The 27,096-nt window shown below is 43.1% G+C and overlaps 1 protein-coding gene across 1 annotated transcript in view; it reads left to right on the forward strand.

Moving 5' to 3' along the window:
* The window catches only part of LOC126260634 (venom allergen 5-like), a 157,219-nt gene that overhangs the window by 32,908 nt on the left and 97,215 nt on the right, over nt 1-27,096 (forward strand). The window contains exon 2 of the mRNA XM_049957972.1: nt 18,401-18,565. Within this exon, the coding sequence (XP_049813929.1) occupies nt 18,401-18,565 (165 nt within the window). The remainder of the gene's footprint in view (nt 1-18,400; nt 18,566-27,096) is intronic.

Consider the following 27,096-nt stretch of genomic DNA (forward strand, 5'->3'; position numbering starts at 1 on the left):
GAATAAGTAATAGACCACATCCAACATTCTGTGCAGTCCTGCATTAGTCGGGGTCTAGCAGCAGCTGGAGTAGGAAGTATACCACCCCACGCATAGGCTGCCATTAATGTCACAAGAGACAAGGCTACGTTTGGAGTGGGGCTGTGACAGGAAAGCATGAACAGCTGATGAATGGCGTCGCATTGTATTCAGCACTGAATGGCGGTTCTTTTTGACGCCGGATGACCATTCTCGGCGAATATAGCAGCGACGTGAGGAGACGTCCCGTTCTTACCATGTTTGGATCAGGTACACCAGTGTTATTCCCGGCGTCACGGTATACGGAGCTATCGAATTTGACCCCGTGTCATGGCTGGTAGTGATTCAAGGAATTCTAACGGCAGAACGGTACGTCAGGGACATTCTGCATCCTCATGTGTTGCCTTGCACGTGACAACAAGACAACGCTCGACCATACATGACACGTGTCTATGTGAACTGTCTGCATGGTGTTAGGTACTCCCATGGCCAGCAAGAAATCTGTCTCCGACAAAACATGTGTGGGACCAGCTCGGATATAACACCGTCCGGATCATCAGGGATCAGTTACAACATTTGTGGGCCACTTGCCCCAACAGAGGATACATCCGAAATAACACCCTTCCCAACCGAATCAGTTCGTGCATCCAGTCCAGACGGGGTGCACTATCGTACTGATAAGTGGGCTGATACCGTCAAGTTCCTTGTAAATTTGACTTGATACTGTAAGCAATGAAATGACATCACATGCTCTCTCAAACTGTGAAGATTCACTTAGTTTCTTCCTCCCCTTCTGAGCGTCTCATTTCTTTTGTAAGAGAGTGTGTGTATCCTAGTTGTACCACAGCATCCTCCTGTGTTATCCACGATACAAATACCGTCGACCACAGTCCACATATCAGCCTCCTTTGATCGCGTAGCCCCCAAAACCAGCATTTAGTAGCGGCATTCTGTTGACTGGGAAATTCCAGACTCGCTTCCTGTCCTTCTCAAGAGGCCACTCCCCGATTGTATGTGTGAACCAACGTCTCAAAACATACAGATGGGGGTTTGCATCTCCCCTCAAAATACAGTGTGGCTAATGCTGGAGACAAAGGAAGAGCTGATGTAATTTCGGTATCACAAACAGAGTGAAATAACCCATTTGCACTTCCCTTTCCAATCAATTTTTTAACAATTAACAGGACTCAAATAGATCACTTAAAACACTCATCTCCACCTTAAAATTGTCCTTCTTCGCTATAATACATATTTTCAATATTTGAATATCGCACACAAACATTATGCAAATCAAGTAATGAAATTTCCTTCACAAATAAATCGTAGCACTAAATATATCTGAGGTCTTGCACGCACCAACGTTAGAGAGCACAAACACGCTCCTCTTCCAAAACGTTCCACTAAACAAATCTTATGAAAAAAAAAATCTACGGAGATCAGCGTGGAGGATAAAAATCGTAGAGGGAGACCAAGAGATGAATACACTAAACAGATTCAGAAGGATGTAGGTTGCAGTAGGTACTGGGAGATGAAGAAGCTTGCACAGGATAGAGTAGCATGGAGAGCTGCATCACACCAGTCTCTGGACTGAAGACCACAACAACAACACACAAACTAGCGATCGCGAGGCGCGGGCCGTTTGCCGTTTACAGCGTAGCCCCTGTCCGCACTGGCAGGGAAAGAGACCTAGGCCCAAAAGCTTGCATGCACACAGTACAACTATTGAAAACTATAAATTGTCCAGTCGGGAAGTTAACGTCGCGGTTGGGTTTTTCAAGGTACTGTAGAATTCCTAAATTGGTTCTCTCCGCTACATTCGGAAGAAGGAAGGAAGGTTCAATTGCGTGATAGAATAAAACTACAAACACCACTGCAAGAGAGTCCACTGCGATGTATTGAGTTTAAATGCTAAACACGAGAAGTTTATGTGTTCTGACATAAATCAATAATGCGGATAATAAGATTAAAACCATGTGGAATATTGTCAAACGGGAAGCGGGGCAGCCTGACAGTGCACAGCATACCATAGCAATAAATCTAAATGATGATGTTGGGCGTCATAATTCACAGTTGCAAGTATTTTTAACAATAACTTTCTGAATGTAGCAGCAAAAATCGAAAAAATACGTTACAAATGTCATTCCCTAGGACTTTAGGCCTTTAGAAATACCACCAACGTCCAACCATTGAAATTAAGGGAATTATAAATATATTGAAAAACAAGAGCTCATGTGGTGTTGATGGAGTCTCTAACAAAATTTTGAAGTGTTGTTCTAATTTAATAAGTGGAATCCTTAGTGATATATGTAATGCTCCGCTGGCGCAGGAAATTTTTTCAGACAAAATTCAAGAAAATGGCTCTGAGCACTATGGGACTTAACTTCTGAGGTCATCAGTCCCCTAGAACTTAGAACTGCTTAAACCTAACTAACCTAAGGACATCACACACATCCACGGCCGAGGAACGATTCGAACCTGCGACCGTAGCGGTCGCGCGGTTCCAGACTGTAGTGCCTAGAACCGCTCGGCCACCCCGGCCGGCTTTTTCAGACAGATTTAAATATGCAATTGTCGAACCTCTTCATAAGAAAGGGGTCAAGAGTGACATAAATAATTATAGACCAATCTCACTGCTGACTTCATTTCCTAAAATATTCGAAAAAATTAAGTATTCAAGAGTATTCTCACATTTAAATGAAAATAATTTACTCAGCATGTCATAGTTCAGATTCCGGAAGGGTTTCTCGACTGAGAATGCTGTCTACACATTTACGCATCAAATAGTACAAGCCCTAAATAACTAATTATCGCCAGCTGGTATTTTTTGTGATCTTTTCAAGGCATTTGATTGTGTGGATCACATCACACTCTTAGAAAAACGCAGGTCTTATAGAACTGAAGGCTATACACACAGCTGGTTTGAATCATACTTAACGAACAGAAAGCAAAACGTTGTGCTGAATAACACAAATAATGTTGGGAGGGTGGTAAATTCTAGTGAATGGGTAGTTATCACAAAGGGAGTCCCACAGAGTTCAATTTTGGGTCCTCTGCTGTTCCTTATTCATGTGAATGACCTCTCACTTAACGTTTGGCAAGCAGAACTAGTACCTTTTGCAGATGATACAAGTGTTATAATATGCCCCATTCCAGGAAAAGCGGCTGAAGATATTATTAAGAACGTCTTTCAAAGAATTATTAAGTGGTTCTCAGAAAGTGTACTCTTCCATAATTTTGAAAAAACTCACTATATCCAGTTCTGTACGCTGAATAGAGTCCTACCGACAATTTATGTAGCTTATGAACAGGGCATGCAGCTTTACTGTATGGTTAAATGATGATGGCGTCCTCTTGGGTAAAATATTCCGGAGGTAAAATAGTCCCCCATTCGGATCTCCGGGTGGGGACTACTCAGGAGGACGTCGTTATAAGGAGAAAGAAAACTGGCGTTCTATGGATCGGAGTGTGGAATGTCAGATCCCTTAATCGGGCAGGTAGGTTAGAAAATTTAAAAAGGGAAATGGATAGGTTAAAGTTAGATATAGTGGGAATTAGAGAAGTTCGGTAGAAGGATAGGGGTAATGTAGCAGTAGGTTCAATAATGAATAAAAAAATAGGAGTGTGGGTAAGCTACTAAAAACAGCATAGTGAACGCATTATTGTGGCCAAGATAGACACGAAGCCCACGCCTACTACAGTAGTACAAGTTTATATGCCAACTATCTCTGCAGATGATGAAGAAATTGATGAAATGTATGATGAGATAAAAGAAATTATTCAGATAATGAAGGGAGACGAAAATTTAATAGTCATGGGTGACTGGAATTCGAGAGTAGGAAAAGGGAGAGAAGGAAACGTAATAGGTGAATATGGATTGGGGCTAAGAAATGAAACAGGAAGCCGCCTGGTAGAATTTTACGCAGAGCATAACTTAATCATAGCTAACACTTGGTTCAAGAATCATGAAAGAAGATTGTATACATGGAAGAACCGTGGAGATACTAAAAGGTATCAGATAGATTATATAATGGTAAGACAGAGATTTAGGAACCAGGTTTTAAACTGTAAAACATTTCCAGGGGCAGATGTGGACTCTGACCACAATCTATTGGTTATGAACTGTAGATTAAAACTGAAGAAACTGCAAAAATGTGGGAATTTAAGGAGATGGGAGCTGGATAAACTGAAAGAACCAGAGGTTGTAGAGAGTTTCAGGGAGAGCATAAGGGAACAATTGACAGGAATTGGGGAAAGAAGTGCAGTAGAAGAAGAATGGGTAGCTTTGAGGGATGAAATAGTGAAGGCAGCAGAGGATCAAATAGGTAAAAAGACGAGGGCTAGTAGAAACCCTTGGGTAACAGAAGATATATTGAATTTAATTGATGAAAGGAGAAAATATAAAAATGCAGTAAATGAAGCAGGCAAAAAGGAATACGAACGTCTCAAAAATTTGATCGACAGGAAGTGCAAAATGGCTAAGCAGGGATGGCTAGAGGACAAATGTAAGGATGTAGAGGCTTATCTCACGAGGAGTAAGATAGATACTGCCTACAGGAAAATTAAAGAGACCTTTGGAGAGAAAAGAACCACTTGCATGAATATCAAGAGCTTTGATGGAAATCCAGTTCTAAGCAAAGAAGGGAAAGCAGAAAGGTGGAAGGAGTATATAGAAGGTCTATACAAGGGCGATGTGCTTGAGGACAATATTATGTAAATGGAAGAGGATGTAGATGAAGATGAAATGGGAGATATGATGCTGCGTGAAGAGTTTGACAGAGCACTGAAAGACCTAAGTCGAAACAAGGCCCCCGGAGTAGACAACATTCCATTAGAATTACTGACAGCCTTGGGAGAGCCAGTCCTGACAAAACTCTACCATCTGGTGAACAAGATGTATGAGACAGGGGAAATACCCTCAGACTTCAAGAAGAATATAATAATTCCAATCCCAAAGAAAGCAGGTGTTGACAGATGTGAAAATTACCGAAATATCAGTTTAATAAGTCACAGCTGCAAAATACTAACGCGAATTCTTTACAGATGAATGGAAAAACTCATAGAAGCCGACCTCGGGGAAGATCAGTTTGGATTCCGTAGAAATGTTGGAACACGCGAGGCAATACTGACCCTACGACTTATCTTAGAAGAAAGATTAAGGAAAGGCAAACCTACGTTTCTAGCATTTGTAGACTTAGAGAAAACTTTTGACAATGTTGATTGGAATACTCTCTTTCAAATTCTGAAGGTGGCAGGGGTAAAATATAGGGAGCGAAAGGCTATTTACAATTTGTACAGAAAGCAGATGGCAGTTATAAGAGTCGAGGGGTATGAAAGGGAAGCAGTGGTTGGGAAGGGAGTGAGACCGGGTTGTAGCCTAACCCCGATGTTATTCAATCTTTATATTGAGCAAGCAATAAAGGGAACAAAAGAAAAGTTCGGAATAGATATTAAAATCCATGGAGAAGAAATAAAAACTTTGAGCTTCGCCGATGACATTGTAATTCTGTCAGAGACAGCAAAGGACTTGGAAGAGCAGTTGAATGGAATGGACAGTGTCTTTAAAGGAGGGTATAAGATGAACATCAACAAAAGCAAAACGAGGATAATGGAATGTAGTCGAATTAAGTCGGGTGATGCTGAGGGAATCAGATTAGGAAATGAGACACTTAAAGTAGTAAAGGAGTTTTGCTATTTGGAGAGCAAAATAACTGATGATGGTCGAGGTAGAGAAGATATAAAATGTAGACTAGCAATGGCAAGGAAAGCGTTTCTGAAGAAGGTAAATTTGTTAACATCGAGTATTGATTTAAATGTCAGGAAGTCGTTTCTGAAAGTATTTGTATGGAGTGTAGCCATGTATGGAAGTGAAACGTGGACGATAAATAGTTTAGACAAGAAGAGAATAGAAGCTCTCGAAATGCGGTGCTACAGAAGAATGCTGAAGATTAGATGGGTAGATCACATAACTAATGAGGAGGTATTGAATAGAATTGGGGAGAAGAGGAGGTTGTGGCACAACTTGACTAGAAGAAGGGATCGGTTGGTACGACATGTTGTGAGACATCGAGGGATCACCAATTTAGTATTGGAAGGCAGCGTGGAGGGTAAAAATCGTAGAGGGAGACCAAGAGATGAATACACTAAGCAGATTCAGAAGGCTGTTGGCTGCAGTAGGTAATGGCAGATGAAGAAGCTTACACAGGATAGAGCAGCATGGAGAGCTGCATCAAACCAGTCTCAGGACTGAAGACCACAATAACATGAACAGGGCTCAGTTAACAGGGTAGATTTCTAAAAATTTTTTGGTGTTCACATTGATGACAACTTGAACTGGAAGAAGCACATTACTGAGCTTCTCAAACGATTAAGTTCAGCTTCTTTCGCTCTTCGTATAATCGCTAGTCTTGGTAATAAACAGATCAGCCTCCTAACGTACTTTGCTTATTTCCGCTCAATAATGTCTTATGGAATAATTTTCTGGCGTAACTCACCACTTAGATATAAAGCATTGTTTGCACAAAAGAGAGCAGTGAGAATAATTAGTGGTGTTCACCCAAGGACGTCATGTAGGCACCTATTCAAGGAATTCGGTATTTTAGCTGCACCATAAGAGTACATATATTCGCTAATGAAATTCGTTATAAATAATCCGTCTCAATTCGCGAAGAACAGTGATGTTCATACGTACAACACTAGAGGAGAAAATGACCTTTCCTATCAGTTAATGAAGCTGTCAGTTGCTCAGAAAGGAGTACATTATTCAGTAACAAAAATCTTTGATCATTTACCCAAGAACATGAAGTGTCTTACAGGTATAGATCAAGTTTTAAATCCAGCTTAAAATCATTTCTTTTGGACAACTCCTTCTATTCCATGGACGAGTTTCTGTTTCAGAACAGGTAAAAAAAAATTGTACCTCTAAATGTAGTTGCATGTGTATAACTTAAATTTCAGTAATATTAATATTAGCACTAACCATGTGTGTATATGTATCTTGTAATCTAATTTGTTTCACATCATATCGATAAAATAATCGTGAAAATGATCTATGGAACATGATGTAACTAAACTAAACTAATACTTCAACCATGATCCAGTGTGTAGTAATGTGCTTTCATGGCTAGATGTCGAAGAAAGCTGAAAACACTCGCAAATCCCGCGTACTCACCTCCCAGACGGGCACACACAGCGCGCCAGACTCCTCAAACGCCGCCATCACCAACGTTCAGGGACCAGAGGAACTACACCCATGGCCGCAGCTGGAATCGTGGACGCGCGTTTACACCACAGTGCCAAACGACCGGCCATGGAGGGCATCCAAGAATGACTGGAGTGGTAGGAATTCGGAATCTTCTCTCACGCAACACACCTACACTTCCGCTTCTGTCGTGCTCACCCAGCACACTGGTCACTTCGCCAGCCCTCGCCATCGTGGGCAAGATTAGACAGGAAGGCACACTCTTTGTACACGTCAATGGCTGAGCTAATCTGTTACTTCTGGTTGCTGACTCCTCGTGACTGGCCTCGCAGGCAGCAGCAGTGCACTGCGACACAAGCAGCAGCAGTTCGGACTTATACAGTAGTTCTTAACAATTCCACCCCGACATAGGCCACCCAGTTTAAAAACCCACTTTACGCAATCGGGAGCAAAGATATTGTTGACTATACACTTCGAATTTCTCACGCATTTATAAGAGTTTTTCGAAGACTTAAGAAATCGGATAATACACACGTTTTCACATCGCTAAAGTATCGTTACTTGTTGTGTAAAACTTGTAAAGCCCTGTGACATAGACTATATTCCCTCTATGTATTCTTTCATCAAGTAGAAAAAATGTTTCCCTATCTGTCACGCCATGCATCACAGGACGCATATTAAACTCATTTTTGGATCATGACGGAGTGCTAAGATTTACCACGTCACAGGACGCCTCCTCACTTTCCAACTCTCTCTTAAAGTAACCAAATGTTTCGCCACATATGAATTCTCTTAAGGTAACGGCACAGAGAAGCTTAAACATAAGTTTTATACAACGTATTATTTTATAAATTCGGTGACACACCCGATTTTATTACGATGGTGCACGATTTAAATATCGTTAAAAGATATCGCTGCAACGAAAAAAAAAAAACACACCAAGTGAAGAATCATATCTGTGGTGCCCTAGCCGTCGCTTATACCCACCAGGCGGCATTTCAATCGTGCACCTATAGAAGGAGAGACACCAACGTAATAAAATCATATGTATTACCGAATTTATAAAGTGAGATGTAGTATAAAACCTTAAGAGACTTCATATCTGGCGAAACATTTGGTTATCTCAAGAGTTCGAATGTGAGGAGGCGTCCTGTGACAGAGATAGCTCTCAGCACCCCGTCATGAGCCAAAAATGAGTTTAATGTTCTTGTCCTGTGATGCACGACATGACAGATAAGGAAAGACTTTTTTTACCTAATGAAAGAATACTTAGAGGGAATATAGCCTATGTCATTGTCCTGTACAGGAGTTTCACAACAAGTAACGGCACTTTAGCGAAGTGAAAAGCTATGCATTGTCAAATTTCTCGTATAAACAGGAGGAATCTACATTTCGCGTTGGGGTGGAATTGTTTAGAACTGCTGAATACGTCCAAGCTGCTGCTTGTTTCGCAGTGCACCGCTGCTGCCTGCAAGGGCGGTCACGAGCACTCAGCAACCGGACGTAACAGATTATCTCAGCCTTTGATGCGTGCAAAGAGTGGGCCAACCTGCGTGATCTTGTCCATGAGGGCGAGGGCTGGCGAAGTGAGCAGTGTGCTGTATGAGTGGACACGTGAGTGTGTTGCGTGAGAGAAGATTCAAAATGATGGACATTTGCACTGGACTTTTGGTAACATCCGAATTCCTACCACTCCAATCATCCCTGGATGCCCTCCATGGTCGGTGGTGGTGCACTCTGGCATACACATGCATCCACGACTACGGCTGCGACCATCGGTGTAGTTTCTCTGGTCTGTGAACGTTGGTGATGGTGGAGTTTGAGGGTTTGAGTTTTGGCAGGGTGTGTGTGGACGTCTGGGAGGTGAGTACGTGGGATAGGCGAGAGTTTTCAGCTGTCTTTGACATGTAACCAAGACAGCTTATTGATACAGAGTGGATTGTGGTTAAGTATGTCGTACTTCGCACGTATGAAATGGTTCAAATGGCTCTGAGCACTATGGGACTTAACATGTGAGGTCATCAGTCCCCTTGAACTTATAACTACTTAAACCTAACTAACCTAAGAACATCACACACATCCATGCCCAAGGCAGGATTCGAACCTGCGACCGTAGCAGTCGCGCGGTTCCGGACTGAAGCGCCTAGAACCACTCGGCCACCGCGGCCGGCAGCACTTCTGAAAACATCGCAGTGGACTGTCTTCCAGAGATATTTACTGTTTTTATTCTGTCATCCAGTAGAACCTTCCTTCCTTCAACCGAATGTAGTGGAGAGAACCAATTTAGTAATTCTACAGTACTTTTAAAAACCCACTCGGGACATCAAATTGCCGATTGGTCAGTTTATTGTTTCCTTGGTTGCCCTGTGTCCACGCATACCTTCAGGTGTGCGTCCCTCTCAGCCGGTAGGATCGAGGCTATGCTGCAGACAGCAAACGGCGAGCATCTCACAATAACTAGTCTGTGTAATCTGTAATTTTTTTTTTCATCAGATATGGTTAGTGGAACGTTGTGGAGGAGGAGGGTGTTTGTGCTCTCAAACGTTGGTGCACACAAGACCTCAGATATATTTAGCGCTATGACCTATTAGTGGTGGAAATTTCATTACTTGATTTGCATAATGTTTGTGTGCGATACTCAAACGTTGAAAATACTTACACTACTGGCCATTAAAATTGCTCACCAAGAAGAAATGCAGATGATAAACGGGTGTTCATTGGACAAATATATTATACTAGAACTGACATTGTGAGCGGCGGGGGTTTGCTATTCTGTCATGCTGCGCAACGGATTAATCTGAGATGTACCCTTTACCCTGTGGCTCCTGCAAGATGCAGTTTCCACCCACACACTACTACAGAAGTCGACAGACGCTCCTAACGTTCTAAAGAAAAATGCCTGAAAAACTTTCAGCAATAAATATCTTCTGGAGTCGTTCACTGTAAGGAAATGACACAAAAATTCACAAAATTTCTTACATAACTAGTGGGATACTTGGGTACTGGAGTAGTGCTAGTTAGTGTAAGAAAAACATGAAACTAACGAAAATTATTATTTATTTTGCAAAATATCTGAGAAATCACAATGGCACTTTTAGTGATGATTTGAACAAGTTATATCCTGGTTCTTTTCGGAATGTGAAGTTACCTCTCAAGGATAGGATTCGCTAATGAAATTTCTATACAAAGTTTAAGATTGTTATCGACTTGGCAGAATGGCTGAGAGCCGTGCCTACTCAACTTGAATAATTATCCATTAGAATGTTGCTAGGTACGGTCGAGGCTGTCGTGTGTGAAATGCAATGAAGGGTACTGTTGTGGAGGAAATATGGGGCTCGCAAAAGATGTAGCGCACAATACCGTTAAGCTGGGATGACTGCTGTCTGCGCCGCTCACTGCTGACAAATAAGATAACTCTCGTTCTATATGGATTGACCTTAGCCAATCAAACTCTCCCTACACCTTGATGAAGTCAAGGACTCCTATTCGCCCCTAGTCTAACTACTGGCGTGGTACACCGGTCAGATAACTAGTCCACCGCGATGCCACTCAATAATTCGCTCGCAGGCGTTTAACTATAACTCTGTCCGTTCACACCGCACAATAAGTGTGTCGGCCAACACAGTGAACAACGCTTAATCGCAAGGACTCAATATAGAGTCGCACTTTGATTCGCTCTCGACAGAGGTGCTCTCCCAGTGAAGTACTGAGGAGAGACTTGTTCCTCGCTCTTTGAGTACACGTACGAGCGTGCACGCTCTTGTTACGTGTTCTCGCTCCAAGAGCGACAACGGAGCAGCCCCTCTGCATGCCAGACGTGAAGGGGTATATCTTTGGGTCTCTTCCATTACTCCTTCAGCTCAAGGCGTCAGAAATATCGTCTGCCAATCAGCATTGCTCTTCTAAAACTGGAGAATGACGTTTCGTTTAAGGCGATCAATCCGGAAACCTGTAGTATTGGCGTTTGGTGTTTGCTGTCTCCCTCTGAAAATCTCTGAAACTGCATGCTATGTATAAAGAATGTGTAGGCTGGCCGCTCCCACACAATATAGCGGAATTTGCTTTTAAGCCAAACACGGGGTCGTTCCTCCTTTCACTCGGGCAACCACTGTCTGCTCTAAGGGCGGTCACCGGTCAACATAGATAGGCTGGGTCGTCCTCTGAACGGATCAGCCCCCTGGCATGCGGTCTGCCTCTCTCAAACTAAACGCTCCTGTGACCGTCATGTCTGGAATGTATGTGTGTACACCCGCCTCGAGTATTTCAACCACGGTGCGCTTACTTGTTATTTGCATATTTTACATGAATTCATACAACATTGACTTTATCTTATTGAGTTTGGGTTCGAATGAAACGTCTTGATGTGCGGAATATTATTGTGAGGGCGGAATATGTAAGTAATGAGTCCACGACGACTTACATACAAATATATTACACTAGAACTGACATGTGATTACATTTTCACGCAATTTGGGTGCGTAGATCCTGAGAAATCAGTACCCAGAACAGGCATCTGTGGCCGTAATAACGGCCTTGATACGCCTGGGCATTCAGTCAAATAGAGCTTGGATGGCGTGTACAGGTACAGCTGCCCATGCAGCTTCAACGCCATACCACAGTTCATCAAGAGTAGTGACTGGCGTATTGTGACGAGCCAGTTTACTCGGCCACCATTGACCAGACGTTTTCAGTTGGTGAGAGATCCGGAGAATGTGCTGGCCAGGGCAGCAGTCGAACATTTTCTGTATCCAGAAAGGGCCGTACAGGACCTGCAACATGCGGTCGTACATTATCCTGCTGAAATGTAGGGTTTCACAGGGATCGAATGAAGGGTGGAGCCACGGGTCATAACACATCTGAAATGTAACGTACACTGTTCAAAGTGCCATCAATTCGAACAAGAGGTGACCGAGACATGTAACTAATGGCACCCCATACCATCACGCCAGGTGATACGCCAGGATGGCGATGACGAATACACGCTTCCAATGTGCGATCACCGCGATGTCGCCAAACACGGATGCGACCATCATAATGCTGTAAACAGAACCTGGGTTCATCCGAAAAAATGACGTTTTCCCATTCGTGCACCCAGGTTCGTCGTTGAGTACACCATCACAGGCGCTCCTGTCTGTGATGCAGCGTCAAGGGTAACCGCAGCCAAGGTCTCCGAGCTGATAGTCCATGCTGCTGCAAACGTCGTCGAACTGTTCGTGCAGATGGTTGTTGTCTTGTGAACGTCCCCATCTGTTGACTCAGGGATCGTGACGTGACTGCACGATCCGTTACAGCCATGGCGATAAGATGCCTGTCATCTCGACTGCTAGTGATACGAGGCCGTTGGGATCCAGCACGTCCGTCCGTATTACACTCCTGAACCCACCTCTTTCATATTTTGCGAACAGTCATTGGATCTCGACCAACGCGAGAAAGCAATGTCGCGATACGATAAATCGCAGTCGCGATAGGCTTCAATTCGACCTTTATGAAAGTCGGAAACGTGACGGTACGCATTTCTCCTCCTTATACGAGGCATCACAACAACGTTTCACCAGGCAACGCTGGTCAACTGCTGTTTGTGTATGAGAAATCGGGTGGAAACTTTCCTCATGTCAGCACGTTGTAGGTGTCGCCACCGGCTCCAACCTTGTGTGAATGCTCTGAAAAGCTAATCATTTGCATATCACAGCATCTTCTTCCTGTCGGTTAAATTTCGCGTCTGTAGCACGTCATCATCGTGGTTTAGCAATTTTAATGGCCAGTAGTGTATTATAAATACAAAGAAGGACAATTGTAAGGTGGAGGTGAGTGTTTTAAGGGATCTATTTGAGTCCTGTAAATTGTTGAACAATTAATTGGAAAGGATAGTGCAACAGGCTTATTTAACTCTATTTTTGATATCAGAATCGCATCAGCTCTTTCTTTGCCTCTAGCATTATCAGTGGTCTCTTGAGAAAGGCAGGGTCAGGAACGAGTCTGCAATTTCCCAAATAACAGAATGCCGCCACTTGATGCTTTGTTTGGGAGCTGCGAGATCGAAGGAGGCCGATATGTGGTCCGTGGTTAGTGGTATTTAGTAATGTGGTCTGTAATTATGACATTGGACGATTTTGACCTTCGTTGTGGTGCCCTGACGATTGAGAGAGACACGGGAGACCCCAAAGAGTGGCTTCTACACCGCACTTCATTCCATTCATGCTCTGTAGACCACTTTTGCAGGGTTTAACCGTCAGTGCAATATGACTGCTGTATGTTTCTCGATCTGTACAAATTAGTTTGCCACTGAGATTCCATCTGCAGAAAATGACGCTGGGTTTCGAAATATGTCATGAACTTTTCGATATGTAATGTTTCTGATTTTTCCAGCTGTGTTCAGACACCTGAGTACTTCAGAAAGTGAGGAAAATAGACAATAAGAGCCATAAACACCTGACTCTGGCAGCAAATATAATCTAAGTTGCAGTTGTTTATATATTCCGTAGTGCGATCGATTTCCTGACAAATTCTTTAACTAAATAAGTAAACTATATGCCACACACCGCCTTGAATCCCGAAAATTGTTTAAATAATCAATATTTCACACACTGTCTAAACTGTGTAAACAATATTCCACACACTGCAATCGCTTTCCCTCCAAATGACCGATCAACTGAGTCTTTTACACACCAGTGTTGGGACGTTTCCTGATGGGTTGGGGGAGGAGGAGGAGTGGGAGGGGGAGGGTGGGGGGAACAATAGGATAAGGAGCTATAGATCAAAATGAAGGATCATAATTCACTTAGCAGAACAATAGGTTAAAGACCTGTCAATAAAAAGAGAACAATAGGTATGCCTCTGAATGTATGCTTTGCCCCTGAATGTAGGCAACCCACACTAACAAATTGTCCTGAAATCGCCTGGGTGCCTATTACTTACAATTTCTTTAACTTTAATTGTTTTCAGAATTTTCTCTATACTTTCCTTCCCAGCTTACTCTAAGTATGGGTTTAATAACATAGTGGAAAGGCTATAAACCTAACTCATTCCCTTCTCAACCATTGTCTGTTTTATGTCCTTAGACTCTTAAAGCCACAGTCTACTTTCTGAACAATTTGTATATATTTTTCATGATGAATAAATCCTCTCCAGATGTACTTGACATATCCTTAATTTGGATAACATCGTACACACGTTTCGGGTTTCAGGATGTAAATCACATCTTTGGGCTCCACAAAAACATGGGAAGCTAAGAGGGATATTGTATACGATAAATCAACACTAAAAGGGTCCATACACTTGAACATCAGGTCATACCTCGATTGCATACGAGAAAATCGTCGCACTCATGTAAAACATTCAACAAATTTATCATGTTGCATGTGAGATGCTACGTGGGTGTGGCATGAAAAGATTCTTTGAATCAACTAGTACCACACCGAGTAAATGGGGCCTAGCTGGAAAAACCAGGAATGAATTATCAAATGAAACACTCCTTGCCAGACTCATATAACCTACAAACCAACTGCGAATGGTCCGACATGCGGCATAGGCTCAAGAAAGTAACATGACGGCATAAATGCCGTAAATGCCAATTTGTGAACCTCAAAAGTAGCTTATTATCTAAGTGCCCAGCTCGCCACATGTCATGGATGCTCATTAAGACCGGTCAGACGACTGCCGTGCTAATTGCAATGAGATTTGTGTGTCAAATATAGGTCACAGGGTGGCCGCCGCCAGAACTAACATGGAAGGCAGGAAGGACAACCGAAAAAATAATACCTAACGACACGGTTGCACCCCCACATTTTCTCACAAATGCCACTAGCTAATAACGCTAAAATCAGATTACTGTAGGAATAGCAATAACTGAGATGGGCCATATTAATAACGGGTTGGCGTTTGAGAGAAAACGCTAGATATGCGAGAGGAACAGGAAAGGAAATGGCCAATAGTGGTACAAGCGACCCTCCACCATGCACCATACGGTGGCATGCGGTGTGTGTATACCGATGTGGATGTAGATGTGGCTACTGGAAAGCTGTCAGGAACGACCATGATCCTTCGATTTGTATCGACTCAGTTATCCCCATCTTTGAAAGCGAATATTTCCATCTTTTCTGCAAATATGGTAAGATTATGTTTCATACGCCTCAGAAGTGAATCAGAAACTCGAACAGCCTGTTCCATAAGTACCATCAAAAAACGTGATGTGCACGTGAGATCAGGCTGTTCGGTTTCAAGTGCCAGGGTATAATTCGAAATATATAACTCGAAATATATAACTCGAAATATATAACTCGAAATATGAAAATTTTGGGAAAATAATAAATGGGCCACGTATTTATTCTGCCGTATTTAATTTGATTTTCGTTTCAATTCTGATTATTTCTAAATAAGAAATTATTTTCACCGGCGAGCACAATATCAATAAAAATGTTTAATAAGATGATAAGCAGTTCGTCCTGTAATTGTAATTCAGCCATCCGATGTTGACGAAACTGTTCGAAACTGTTAATGGCAGGAAACGATAAAACTTTTAACAGTGCGTCTTCAGTGAGGTGGCTTGCAGCTGTTGTGAAACGTATTTAACGAGATGCTAACAATGTCAAAAGAGGGAGTGACGAACACATACTGCCGACGGCATGTCACACGCTTCGTTACGCATAAAAACTTCCATTATTTTCTGTACGTGCCTCGTTTGCGATCGCTGTTAGATCACCTACTGTGGCAGACAGAAATAAATGCTGCACTGTGTGGACAAGAAGAATGACCAGAGCCGGTTTAAGGCCCAAACAACACAAGGTGCGTTTGGGGAGCCAGGCCGAGGGGCGCGCCCTATGAGCAGTAACTGTAAGATTTCTATATAGGACGTACCACAATTAGAAGTGGCCGCTTCGGGTGCCAATGTGGGAGAGGTGCCCAAGGTCAAGATTTGTATACAGCGCGCTACACAATTAGTAGCGAAGAGTGACACGGATGGAAATGTACGATGGAAAAGTGGGGAGGGGGAGGGTGCAAAATGGTGAGTCCTCGTGTGGAAAATTGTTCTCGATCCTGCCCCCAGCATGGTGCAAAATTCTTGCTGAAAAATCTCGTGAGTTCTATAGACTGTACTCGTACATCCACATGTTGATAAGTTAACGTTGCCCAGCTAACTGCTTACCTCAATTTTATACTCGATAGGAAAAGGAATTAAATCTGTTTGTAACGTAAAATTTTTTTTAAGTACAAGTACAGTATATTATTTAAATTCTTTTCAAATTCATTGCAGTATTAAGGTAACATGAAACTTGATAGTTACAAAATTTTAGTTTGCCCTCTCGATGTAAGAAAACGTGACAGGGGGTGAAACATGGCAACTTCCATTTACTTCACCATAGTTAAAGGACTACCCTTGCGATTTTTGGTTGATCATAATGCTCATTCCAGAATTATGACTTACATGTCACTCGTTCCTACCTCCACCCTCACCCCTAGGTTTTCAATGTCGACAGGACTCTCACCAATTTACCTAAAGACCACGAAGACTATGTATTAGACACTACCGTTGTTCGTTTTCCACTCATTTTGCTAGTCATGCCACCAAACATGCATCTAACGCCTAAAGGCGTTAGGTTCCTGTTCCTCCAAAATTTTTATCTGGATAGTAGGTCACATACTTACCAAGTTGAGTTGAAATTGCCGAAGTTGTTGTTGAGGAACCCACATCCAACACTATAGCCTGAGGTGTCGCACTCTATCTGTATGTTTTCCTAGATACGTGTTCTAAGTTTGGTAGTGACTTGTCTCCATGCCCTAGAGTTGTTTTATTTTTTCTGTATTTCACGTCGCCAACCACCCTCCCCTACCACAAACCCCTTTCCCAGCAATGACAGGTGTGTCCTAACCTTTTACCTTTTTTGGTACCGGTACTAATTAATATGTGCATCAAGTTCAGCTGAAATTATTGCTGGAGTTCCACAGTTATTGCCATATGTCATTACCCCACCTGGACAAGTGGGGTTGCCTTACAGTGCATATCAGATATACAGTGATGAAGACTGTGTTAATCTCAGTTAGTAAGTTAGTTAGTTAGTTGCGCGTTCCGTGGATCAATCGCACTGTACGGTAGCCGTTAAGACGTGGAACGTGTCAAGTGCACAAGAAATACACATATGAAACAAGATTTTTTAATATATATTGCAATACAGAGTTAAGGATTAATATTTCTATTTGACTGGAATGCTCTCTTTCAAATTCTGAATGTGCTGGGGGTAAAATACTGGGAGCGAAAGGCTATTTACAATTTGTACAGAAACCAGATGGCAGTTATAAGAGTCGAGGTGCATGTAAGGTAAGCAGTGGTTGGGAAGGGAGTGAGACAGGGCTTATCCCCGATGTTATTCAGTCTGTATATTGAGCAAGCAATAAAGGAAACAAAAGAATAATTCGGAGTAGGTATTAAAATTCATGGAGAAGAAATAAAAACTTTGAGGTTTGCTGATGACATTGTAATTGTGTCAAGAGACAACAAAGGACTTGGAAGAGCAGCTGAACGGGATGGACAGTGTCTTGAAAGGACTCAGTTATCCCCATCTTCGAAAGCGAAGATTTCCATCTTTTCTGCAAATATGGTAAGATTACGTTTCATATGCCTCAGAAGTGAATCAGAAACTCGAACAGCCTGTTCCATAGGTACCATCATAATGTATATCTCTGCTTGATCGCATCAGTGTGTACTATCAGTGCACGTTAAAAAACGTGATGTGCACTTGAGTAGGTATTAAAATCCATGGAGAAGAAATAAAAACTTAGAGGTTCGCTGATGACGTTGTAATTCTGTCAGAGACAGCAAAGGACTTGGAAGAGCAGCTGAACGGTATGAACAGTGTCTTGAAAGGAGGATATAAAATGAACACCGACAAAAGCAAAAGTACGTTCAAATGGCTCTGAGCACTATGGGACTCAACTGCTGAGGTTATTAGTCCCCTAGAACTTAGAACTAGTTAAACCTAACTAACCTAAGGACATCACAAACATCCATGCCCGAGGCAGGATTCGAACCTGCGACCGTAGCGGTCTTGCGGTTCCAGACTGCAGCGCATTTAACCGCACGGCCACTTCGGCCGGCCAAAAGTAGGATAATGTGTTCAGTTACTTTTATTTCCTTAGTATACGTGTGTGCATGTGTAGGGTAGGGATGAGCTCACGAGTGTCGTGTTACAGGGAGTCGGAAGCAGATGCGGCGACCTGAGAGGCAACGGCACAACACAGGCGGACGAGAACGCCATCGTAGCTGCCCACAACGAACTCCGTAACAGGGTGGCCTCTGGCGCGGAGGGCCGCGGCAGTCCTGGACCCCAGCCGTCGGCATCCAACATGAACGCTCTGGTGAGTCAACCACTTTCCTCCTATGGCGCACCACAGCCGTATATTTGTTGAAGGACACTTTAATGTGCCTCGTGATGACTGGTTGTTGTGTGATGTCCTTAGGTTAGTTAGGTTTAAGTAGTTCTAAATTCTAGGGGACTGTTGACCATAGATGTTAAGTCCGTACTGGTCAGAGCCATTTGAACCATTTGAACACTTTAATGCCTCCGCCTCGGATGTTGTTTTCGCGTTGTTGTTGTTGTTGTGGTCTTCAGTCCCGAGACTGGTTTGATGCAGCTCTCCATGCTACTCTATCCTGTGCAAGCTTCTTCATCTCCCAGTACCTACTGCAACCTACATCCTTCTGAATCTGCTTAGTGTATTCATCTCTTGGTCTCCCTCTACGATTTTTACCCTCCACGCTGCCCTCCAAAGCTTGAAAGGCTACAGTACCGCCCGACATTGAAAATAGGTACAAAATACTTCATTATTTTTGTCAGAACAACACATTTTTTTTGTAAAATAACTCAATTTCAATTAGTACAGCGAAGCCGTATACCAGTGTGGGAAAGAATGACAATTTATTTATTTAATTGATCACATGTGCACTCCCACAAAGTAAATCCCTACATCCAGTTTGGTGAGATCTGTGAAATGAATGAATGTATGGTCGTCTGCTAACCGCAGATAGTGAATGTGGATATATGATCATCTTTGAGTCGATCCTTTGGCCACCTTTGGTGGGACCAAAGAGACGAAAGGTACCAGAGCTTTGAGCGCCTGAAATGTGGCTGACCAATACGATAGCAAGGTGCTTCCCCCACCTCGACAGAGGTTCGAGATGACCTACAGAACGGCCATATTTCAGCACTCTGCCGCTGGATCTTCTGCCGTTAAGACCTGTTTTTGTTGTGCTCCGTAATGACGAAAGAGTGGAGGCATGGTATGCATGTGGAATATTTAAGAGTAGTTTGAAATAATAATTTCTCTATCTCAGGAACTTTTGTGGGGAGAATTAAATGTCAGGCAGGTAATATCAAGGGGATTGTAGTAATCTTAGGAAGTGACCAACGGTCACAATGAAACCACGTGTAGCTATAAGCTGAAATACTTCCGTGTGCTTAAGTTAAGCTGAATTACTAGCGCGTGTACAATAAGTTGAAATATTTAAGAAATAGCGTGTGTATCATAAGTTGAAATATTTAAGAAATGGCGTGTGCAGGACTTGAAATTAGAGACGAGTACTTCCACGTGGTGAGTACTGTATGAGCCTCAATCTGTGTATGAGACAAAGGATAAAGAGAAGTACTCGTCCATGGTATCAGTTGAGGACTCGCGTGTGTGCTTAACATTAAACTGCATGATATGATTCCGTGTGACGCTAGATTTAAACTCTGAGAGAGAATCAAGGTGAGTCGGCCGTCTATCCAGCAACGCCACTTGGCATGCATTGCACAGGAAGACGTGCATTTATCTCCGGAGTTCACAGTAGGAAAGTAGAATTACAAAGTGGGGCAGTGTCGTGTGAAACTGGGATAAATATTGATTGAAGTGGGAAAGCTGAAAGTGATAATGTTGTAACCATTCTTTGTGTAGTATTTCATATTGTTGTGTGGTGTATGTCATGTAATTTGGGTATGTGTGGTTTGCATGGGAGAGTAGCAAGGTAGTTTCAAAAGATTGGCGGGTTATGCATGTTCTTTCGCTACCGCTCGGTCTGGAGGAAAGTTTCGTGATGATGATTGTGAGAGTCGAAGTGTGAGGTATAATAAAAGATCCACCATACTATCCAGAAAGTGCACTGTAGCGTTAAATAAATTACGAGACCATAATATAGAGATTCACTAGTGTAAAGCCATGCCCACTGGGCGGAATTTCTCATGTGATATTGTTGTAGGTTATAGAATTTGTGTGTTTAGTAATAAATAAGATAGTGAAAAGAAAAAGATTGGTAGACTTTTCCTTCAAATTGTATGTTGCCATAATGTCCCGAATTTATAATGTGTGCGCCATTCATATTCAGTGGGATGGCCACGTGTTAATAAAAGCCGTCAAATAAAAGACAAAAAGAAAATGTGGTATTGCCAATGCGTAGTGTACAGTCAGAGTTCTGTAAATCACTGATAGTCAGATATGCGTTTCCGTTGCGTATTATTCATACAGGAGGATAATTTGTAACTAAGTGTGAGTACTAGAGTTCATGTTAGTCGTCAAATAAGAAAGAATCCACTCGCTTGGCAGACCACTCATCTTGCAGGCCTGACTGCTTGATGCCACAGTATGAGTAAGGCAAGTGGGTGCCTCTCAAGCTAAATTTGTGATCCCTTGATGCCTCAAAACATGTCCTGCCAACCGATCCCTTCTTCTAGTCAAGTTGTGCCACAAACTTCTCTTCTCCCCAATCCTATTCAATACCTCCTCATTAGTTACGTGATCTACCCACCTTATCTTCAGCATTCTTCTGTAGCACCACATTTCGAAAGCTTCTATTCTCTTCTTGTCCAAACTGGTTATCGTCCATGTTTCACTTGCATACATGGCTACGCTCCATACAAATACTTTCAGAAACGACTTCCTGACATTTAAATCTATACTCGATGTTAACAAATTTCTCTTCTTCAGAAACGCCGGCCGCGGTGGTCTCGCGGTTCTAGGCGCGCAGTCAGGAACCGTGCGACTGCTACGGTCGCAGGTTCGAATCCTGCCTCGGGCATGGATGTGTGTGATGTCCTTAGGTTAGTTAGGTTTAAGTAGTTCTAAGTTCTAGGGGACTGATGACCACAGCAGTTGCGTCCCATAGTGCTCAGAGCCATTTGAACCATTTTTTTCTTCAGAAACGATTTCCTTGCCATTGCCAGTCTACATTTTATATCCTCTCTACTTCGACCATCATCAGTTATTTTGCTCCCTAAATAGCAAAACTCCTTTACTACTTTAAGTGTCTCATTTCCTAATCTAATCCCCTCAGCATCACCCGATTTAATTTGACTACATTCCATTATCCTCGTTTTACTTTTGTTGATGTTCATCTTATATCCTCCTATCAAGACACTGTCCATTCCGTTCAACTGCTCTTCCAAGTCCTTTGCTGTCTCTGACAGAATTACAATGTCATCGGCGAACCTCAAAGTTTTTACTTCTTCTCCATGAATTTTAATACCTACTCCGAATTTTTCTTTTGTTTCCTTTACTGCTTGCTCAATATACAGATTGAATAACATCGGGGAGAGGCTACAACCCTGTCTCACTCCTTTCCCTGGGTCGGGGATTTTCTCCGCTCAGGGACTGGGTGTTGTGTTGTCTTCATCATCATTTCATCCCCATCCGGCGCACAGGTCGCCCACTGTGGCGTCGAATGTTTTCGCGTATTTATTTAATTTCCCACAACTGGCCTATTTCGGACTTTCAAGCCACTCTCAAGTGCTATAGGTGCCACGTGCAAGCGCATGCACACGTATGTGCTCGCCATCTCTGGCGAGTGTGGCGGCGAGCTGGGAAGAGGTACCAGTCTTCCAGTGTTTTCGAGAGGCGTACCACTGTTACTCCTGGTGTCATAGTTCGGAGAGCGTCCGCCTCGATAGCTGAATGGTCAGCGTGACGGACTGCCGTCCTAAGGGGCCCGGGTTCGATTCTCGGCTGGGTCGGGGATTTTCTCCGCTCAGGGACTGGGTGTTGTGTTGTCTTCATCATCATTTCATCCCCATCCGGCGCGCAGGTCGCCCACTGTGGCGTCGAATGTAATAAGACCTGCACCAAGGCGGCCGGATCTGCCCCGTAAGGGCCAATGACACCAAACGCTCATTCCATTTCCAGTTCGGAGAGTCATGGGGAATGACTTGCGGTCGCATCTGGTGGTAGAACGGTATTCACAGACATCCTGCATCCTCGTGTGTTCCTTTTATGCAGCAGTATCGTGGTGTCATTTTTCAACAAGACAATGCTCATCCACGCGTGACATGTGCCTGTATGAAGTGTCTGCGTGATGCTGAGGTACATCCATGCCCCTCCCCCCATATCTGTACCCGATAGAACATGTGCGGTACATTAACTCCGCCAGTATCCAGGACATCAGTGACCAATTACAAGAGTCGCTGATAATCGATTGTGGACATGGGACAGCCGCTGGTCAAACATTTACCAATGAAGTTCGCCAAATGGCCGTGCAATTGAGATGTTATTTTATTTTATTTTCGCTGCCAGTTCATTATACCATCTTCACGACATGTAGAAGCATACGGCCCCAGAATGCCGATATCAATTACTTTTGAGTGGTGCGTACGGGGTCTAAGGATGGCGCCGACACTGGTAGCGAAAATAAAATATCATCTCAATTGCGCGGCTGCTTGGCGAATCTCATTGTTAAATAAGCGACAACAGTTGTCGGCCAGCTTGCCGCAGAAGAGCATACAACCGAATCACTGCATGCATCCAGGCTACGTCATATCGATCAGTGGGCTCATATTGTTAAGTTGTTACTAAATTTCACTCGATTTTGTAGTCACGGAAATAATAAATCACGTACCCTCTCAAGCCGTGAACTTTCATTCTCTTCATTTCCTCTTCCTTTCCTGCTCTTTTTTTTTCCAGGCCTTGTACTCTGTAACGAGCGACTGGAGGCCGCACCATAACTCTCAGAAAATATCCCAGGAAGTCCTAACCTATTTTGTTGATTGATACGGGGTTCACCCTGAATAGGATAGCCGAGGACGGCTAGAGGGGCAGCAAACAAAGTAACCGACAAAGTATAAATGGTTCAAATGGCTCTGAGCACTATGCGACTTAACTTCTGAGGTCATCAGTCGCATAGAACTTAGAACTAATTAAACCTAACTAACCTAAGGACATCACACACATCCATGCCCGAGGCAGGATTCGAACCTGCGACCGTAGCGGTCGCTCGGTTCCAGACTGTAGTGCCTAGAACCGCACGGCCACTCCGGCCGGCTAAAGTATAAATGCTGCCGAGAGATTTGGTGTACCAAATAGAGCACTGATAACTGCGTTTACGATGTTTATGAAAAGGAAACTTCACACGTAGTTTGTATTACCAGTTTAAACTTGAGGCAGTGAGGCGCGGACTGTTGCTGTGAAAATCATTCTCAGCAGCTATCAGCTATGATTAGAGAGATATGGATGGTAACTCATAGAAAAGAAGGAAAAACAAGCAAACAGATAAGTAAATAGGCCGGATTGAATATTATAATTATGACTGCTACGAAAATGAAACGGTCGTCTATAGACGGAAAGTTAACGAGTAAAATAGAAATAATATCCGTCGTTCCCCAAGGAAGTGTTATAGGCCCTCTACTGTTCCTGATCTGTATTAACGACATAGGAGACAATCTCAGTAGCCATCTTAGATTGTTTGCAGATGATGCTGTCATTTACCGTCTTGTAAAGTCATCAGATGACCAAAACGAATTGCAGAATGATTTAGATAAGATATCTGTATGGTGCGAAAAGTAGCAATTGGCCCTGAAAAAAGAAAAGTGTGAAGTTATTCACATGAGTACTAAAAGAAATCCGCTAAATATCGATTACGCGATAAGTCAAGCAAATCTGAAGGCTGTAAATTCAATTCAATAGTTAGGGATTACAATTACAAATACCCTAAATTGGAACGATCACATAGATAATGTTGTGGGTAGAGCCAACCAAAGACTGCAAAGACTGCGATTCATTGGCAGAACACTTCGAAGATGCAACAGGTCTACTAAGGAGACTGCTTACACTACACTTGTCCGCCCTATTCTGGAATATTGCTGTGCGGTGTGGGATCCGCATTAGGTGCGACTGACGGATGACATCGAAAAAGTACAAGGAAGGGCTGCTCGTTTTGTATTATCACGAAGTAGGGGAGATAGTGCCACAGACATGATACGTGAATTGGAGTGGCAAACATTAAAACAAAGGCGTTTGTCGTTGCGACGGGATCTTCTCATGAAATTTCTATCACTAATTTTCTCCTCCGATTGCAAAAACATTCTGTTGGCACCCACCTACAGAAGGAGAAATGATCATCACGATAAAATAAGAGAAATCAGGACTCGCACAGAAAAATTTAAGTGCTCGTTTTTCCCGCGCGCCGTTCGAGAATGGAACGGTCGAGAGACAGCTTGAAGGTGGTTCAATGAATCCTCTGCCAGGCACTTTATTGTGAATAGCAAAGTAATCACGTATATATATACAGGGTGTCCCAGCTATCTTGTCCACCCAAAATATCTCTGGGACAATAACAGCTATTGGAAAACGACTTTCACCGGTATCAATGTAAGGCTGGGACCCATGAATGCACATATTTGGAAACATTCTAAAACGAAAGCATATGTGTTTTTTAACACAAACTTATGTTTTTTTAAATGTACCTCCTGTATTTTTTCTTCAGCAAGCCATAGCATGACAAAGCACATACATAATGGCGTTGATTGCATCGCAATATTCCCATTACATCCCGAGATATTAAGACACGAAGTTGTCGCTTGAAACACCCGAAATGCGCTGCTAGCGCACGTCCTGAGGCTCAGGCGTGAACCCCATGCTGCCCGTAATCGCGATGTGATTGACATGCGTAATCACACCTCCATACTTATCAAGAGGTCCGAAACGAATAATACGGTCTGCTGCCATCAACTCTCATAAGCACATAATGGTTTCCCTCTTCCACGTTTTACGTATCTACGTACACAATATGAACCAGTACCGATCGGTGTACACCCGTCAGGTTGTCTTATTTATCCTGGACACCCAAAATAAGGTTTATCTAATGCGTTATATGACTCATAGTGCCAGTCGCGCAGGACCTGGCTCTACCTAGTCAAGTGTCCAACATAGTTCCCAATACTGCCACAGTTACCACTTCGCCTTGTTTATGATTTGCGACCCATGCAAACTCCTGTACTCCAGAATGAGATTTTCACTCTGCAGCGGAGTGTGCGCTGATATGAAACTTCCTGGCAGATTAAAACTGTGTGCCCGACCGAGACTCGAACTCGGGACCTTTGCCTTTCGCGGGCAAGTGCTCTACTAACTGAGCTACCGAAGCACGACTCACGCCCGGTACTCACAGCTTTACTTCTGCCAGTACCTCGTCTCCTACCTTCCAAACTTTACAGAAGCTCTCCTGCGAACCTTGTAGAACTAGCACTCCTGAAAGAAAGGATATTGTGGAGACATGGCTTAGCCACAGCCTGGGGGATGTTTCCAGAATGAGATTTTCACTCTGCAGCGGAGTGTGCGCTGATATGAAACTTCCTGGCAGATTAAAACTGTGTGCCCGACCGAGACTCGAACTCGGGACCTTTGCCTTTCGCGGGAAAGTGCTCTACCAACTGAGCTACCGAAGCACGACTCACGCCCGGTACTCACAGCTTTACTTCTGCCAGTACCTCGTCTCCTACCTTCCAAACTTTACAGAAGCTCTCCTGCGAACCTTGCAGAACTAGCACTCCTGAAAGAAAGGATATTGTGGAGACATGGCTTAGCCACAGCCTGGGGTATGTTTCCAGAATGAGATTTTCACTCCGCTGCAGAGTGAAAATCTCATTCTGGAGTACAGGAGTTTGCATGGGTCGCAAATCATAAACAAGGCGAAGTGGTAACTGTGGCAGTAGTGGGAACTACGTTGGACACTTGACTAGGTAGAGCCAGGCCCTGCGCGACAGGCACAATGAGTCATATAACGCATTAGATAAACCTTATTTTGGGTGTCCAGGATAAATAAGACAACCTGACGGGTGTACACCGATCGGTACTGGTTCATATTGTGTACGTAGATACGTAAAACGTGGAAGAGGGAAACCATTATGTGCTTTTGAGAGTTGATGGCAGCAGACCGTATTATTCGTTTCGGACCTCTTGATAAGTATGGAGGTGTGATTACGCATGTCAATCACATCGCGATTACGGGCAGCATGGGGTTCACGCCTGAGCCTCAGGACGTGCGCTAGCAGCGCATGTCGGGTGTTTCAAGCGTCAACTTCGTGTCTTAATATCTCGGGATGTAATGGGAATATTGCGATGCAATCAACGCCATTGTGTATGTTCTTTGTCATGCTATGGCTTGCTGAAGAAAAAATATAGGAGGTCCATTTAAAAAAACATAAGTTTGTGTTAAAAAACACATATGCTTTTGTTTTAGAATGTTTCCAAATATGTACATTCATGGGCCCCAGCCCTACATTGATACCGGTGAAAGTCGTTTTCCAATAGCTGTTATTGTTCCAGAGATATTTTGGGTGGACAAGATAGCTGGGACACCCTATATATATATATATATATATATATATATATATATATATATATATATATATATATATATATATACAGGGTGAGTCACCTAACATTACCGCTGGATATATTTCGTAAACCACATCAAATACTGTCGAACCGATTCCACAGACCGAACGTGAGGAGAGGGGCTAGTGTAATTGGTTAATACAAACCATAAAAAAAGCACGGAAGTATGTTTTTTAACACAAACCTACGTTTTTTTAAATGGAACCCCGTTAGTTTTGTTAGCACATCTGAACGTATAAACAAATATGTAATCAGTG

Source organism: Schistocerca nitens, chromosome 5, assembly GCF_023898315.1.
Source record: "Schistocerca nitens isolate TAMUIC-IGC-003100 chromosome 5, iqSchNite1.1, whole genome shotgun sequence".
Lineage (NCBI taxonomy): Eukaryota > Metazoa > Arthropoda > Insecta > Orthoptera > Acrididae > Schistocerca > Schistocerca nitens.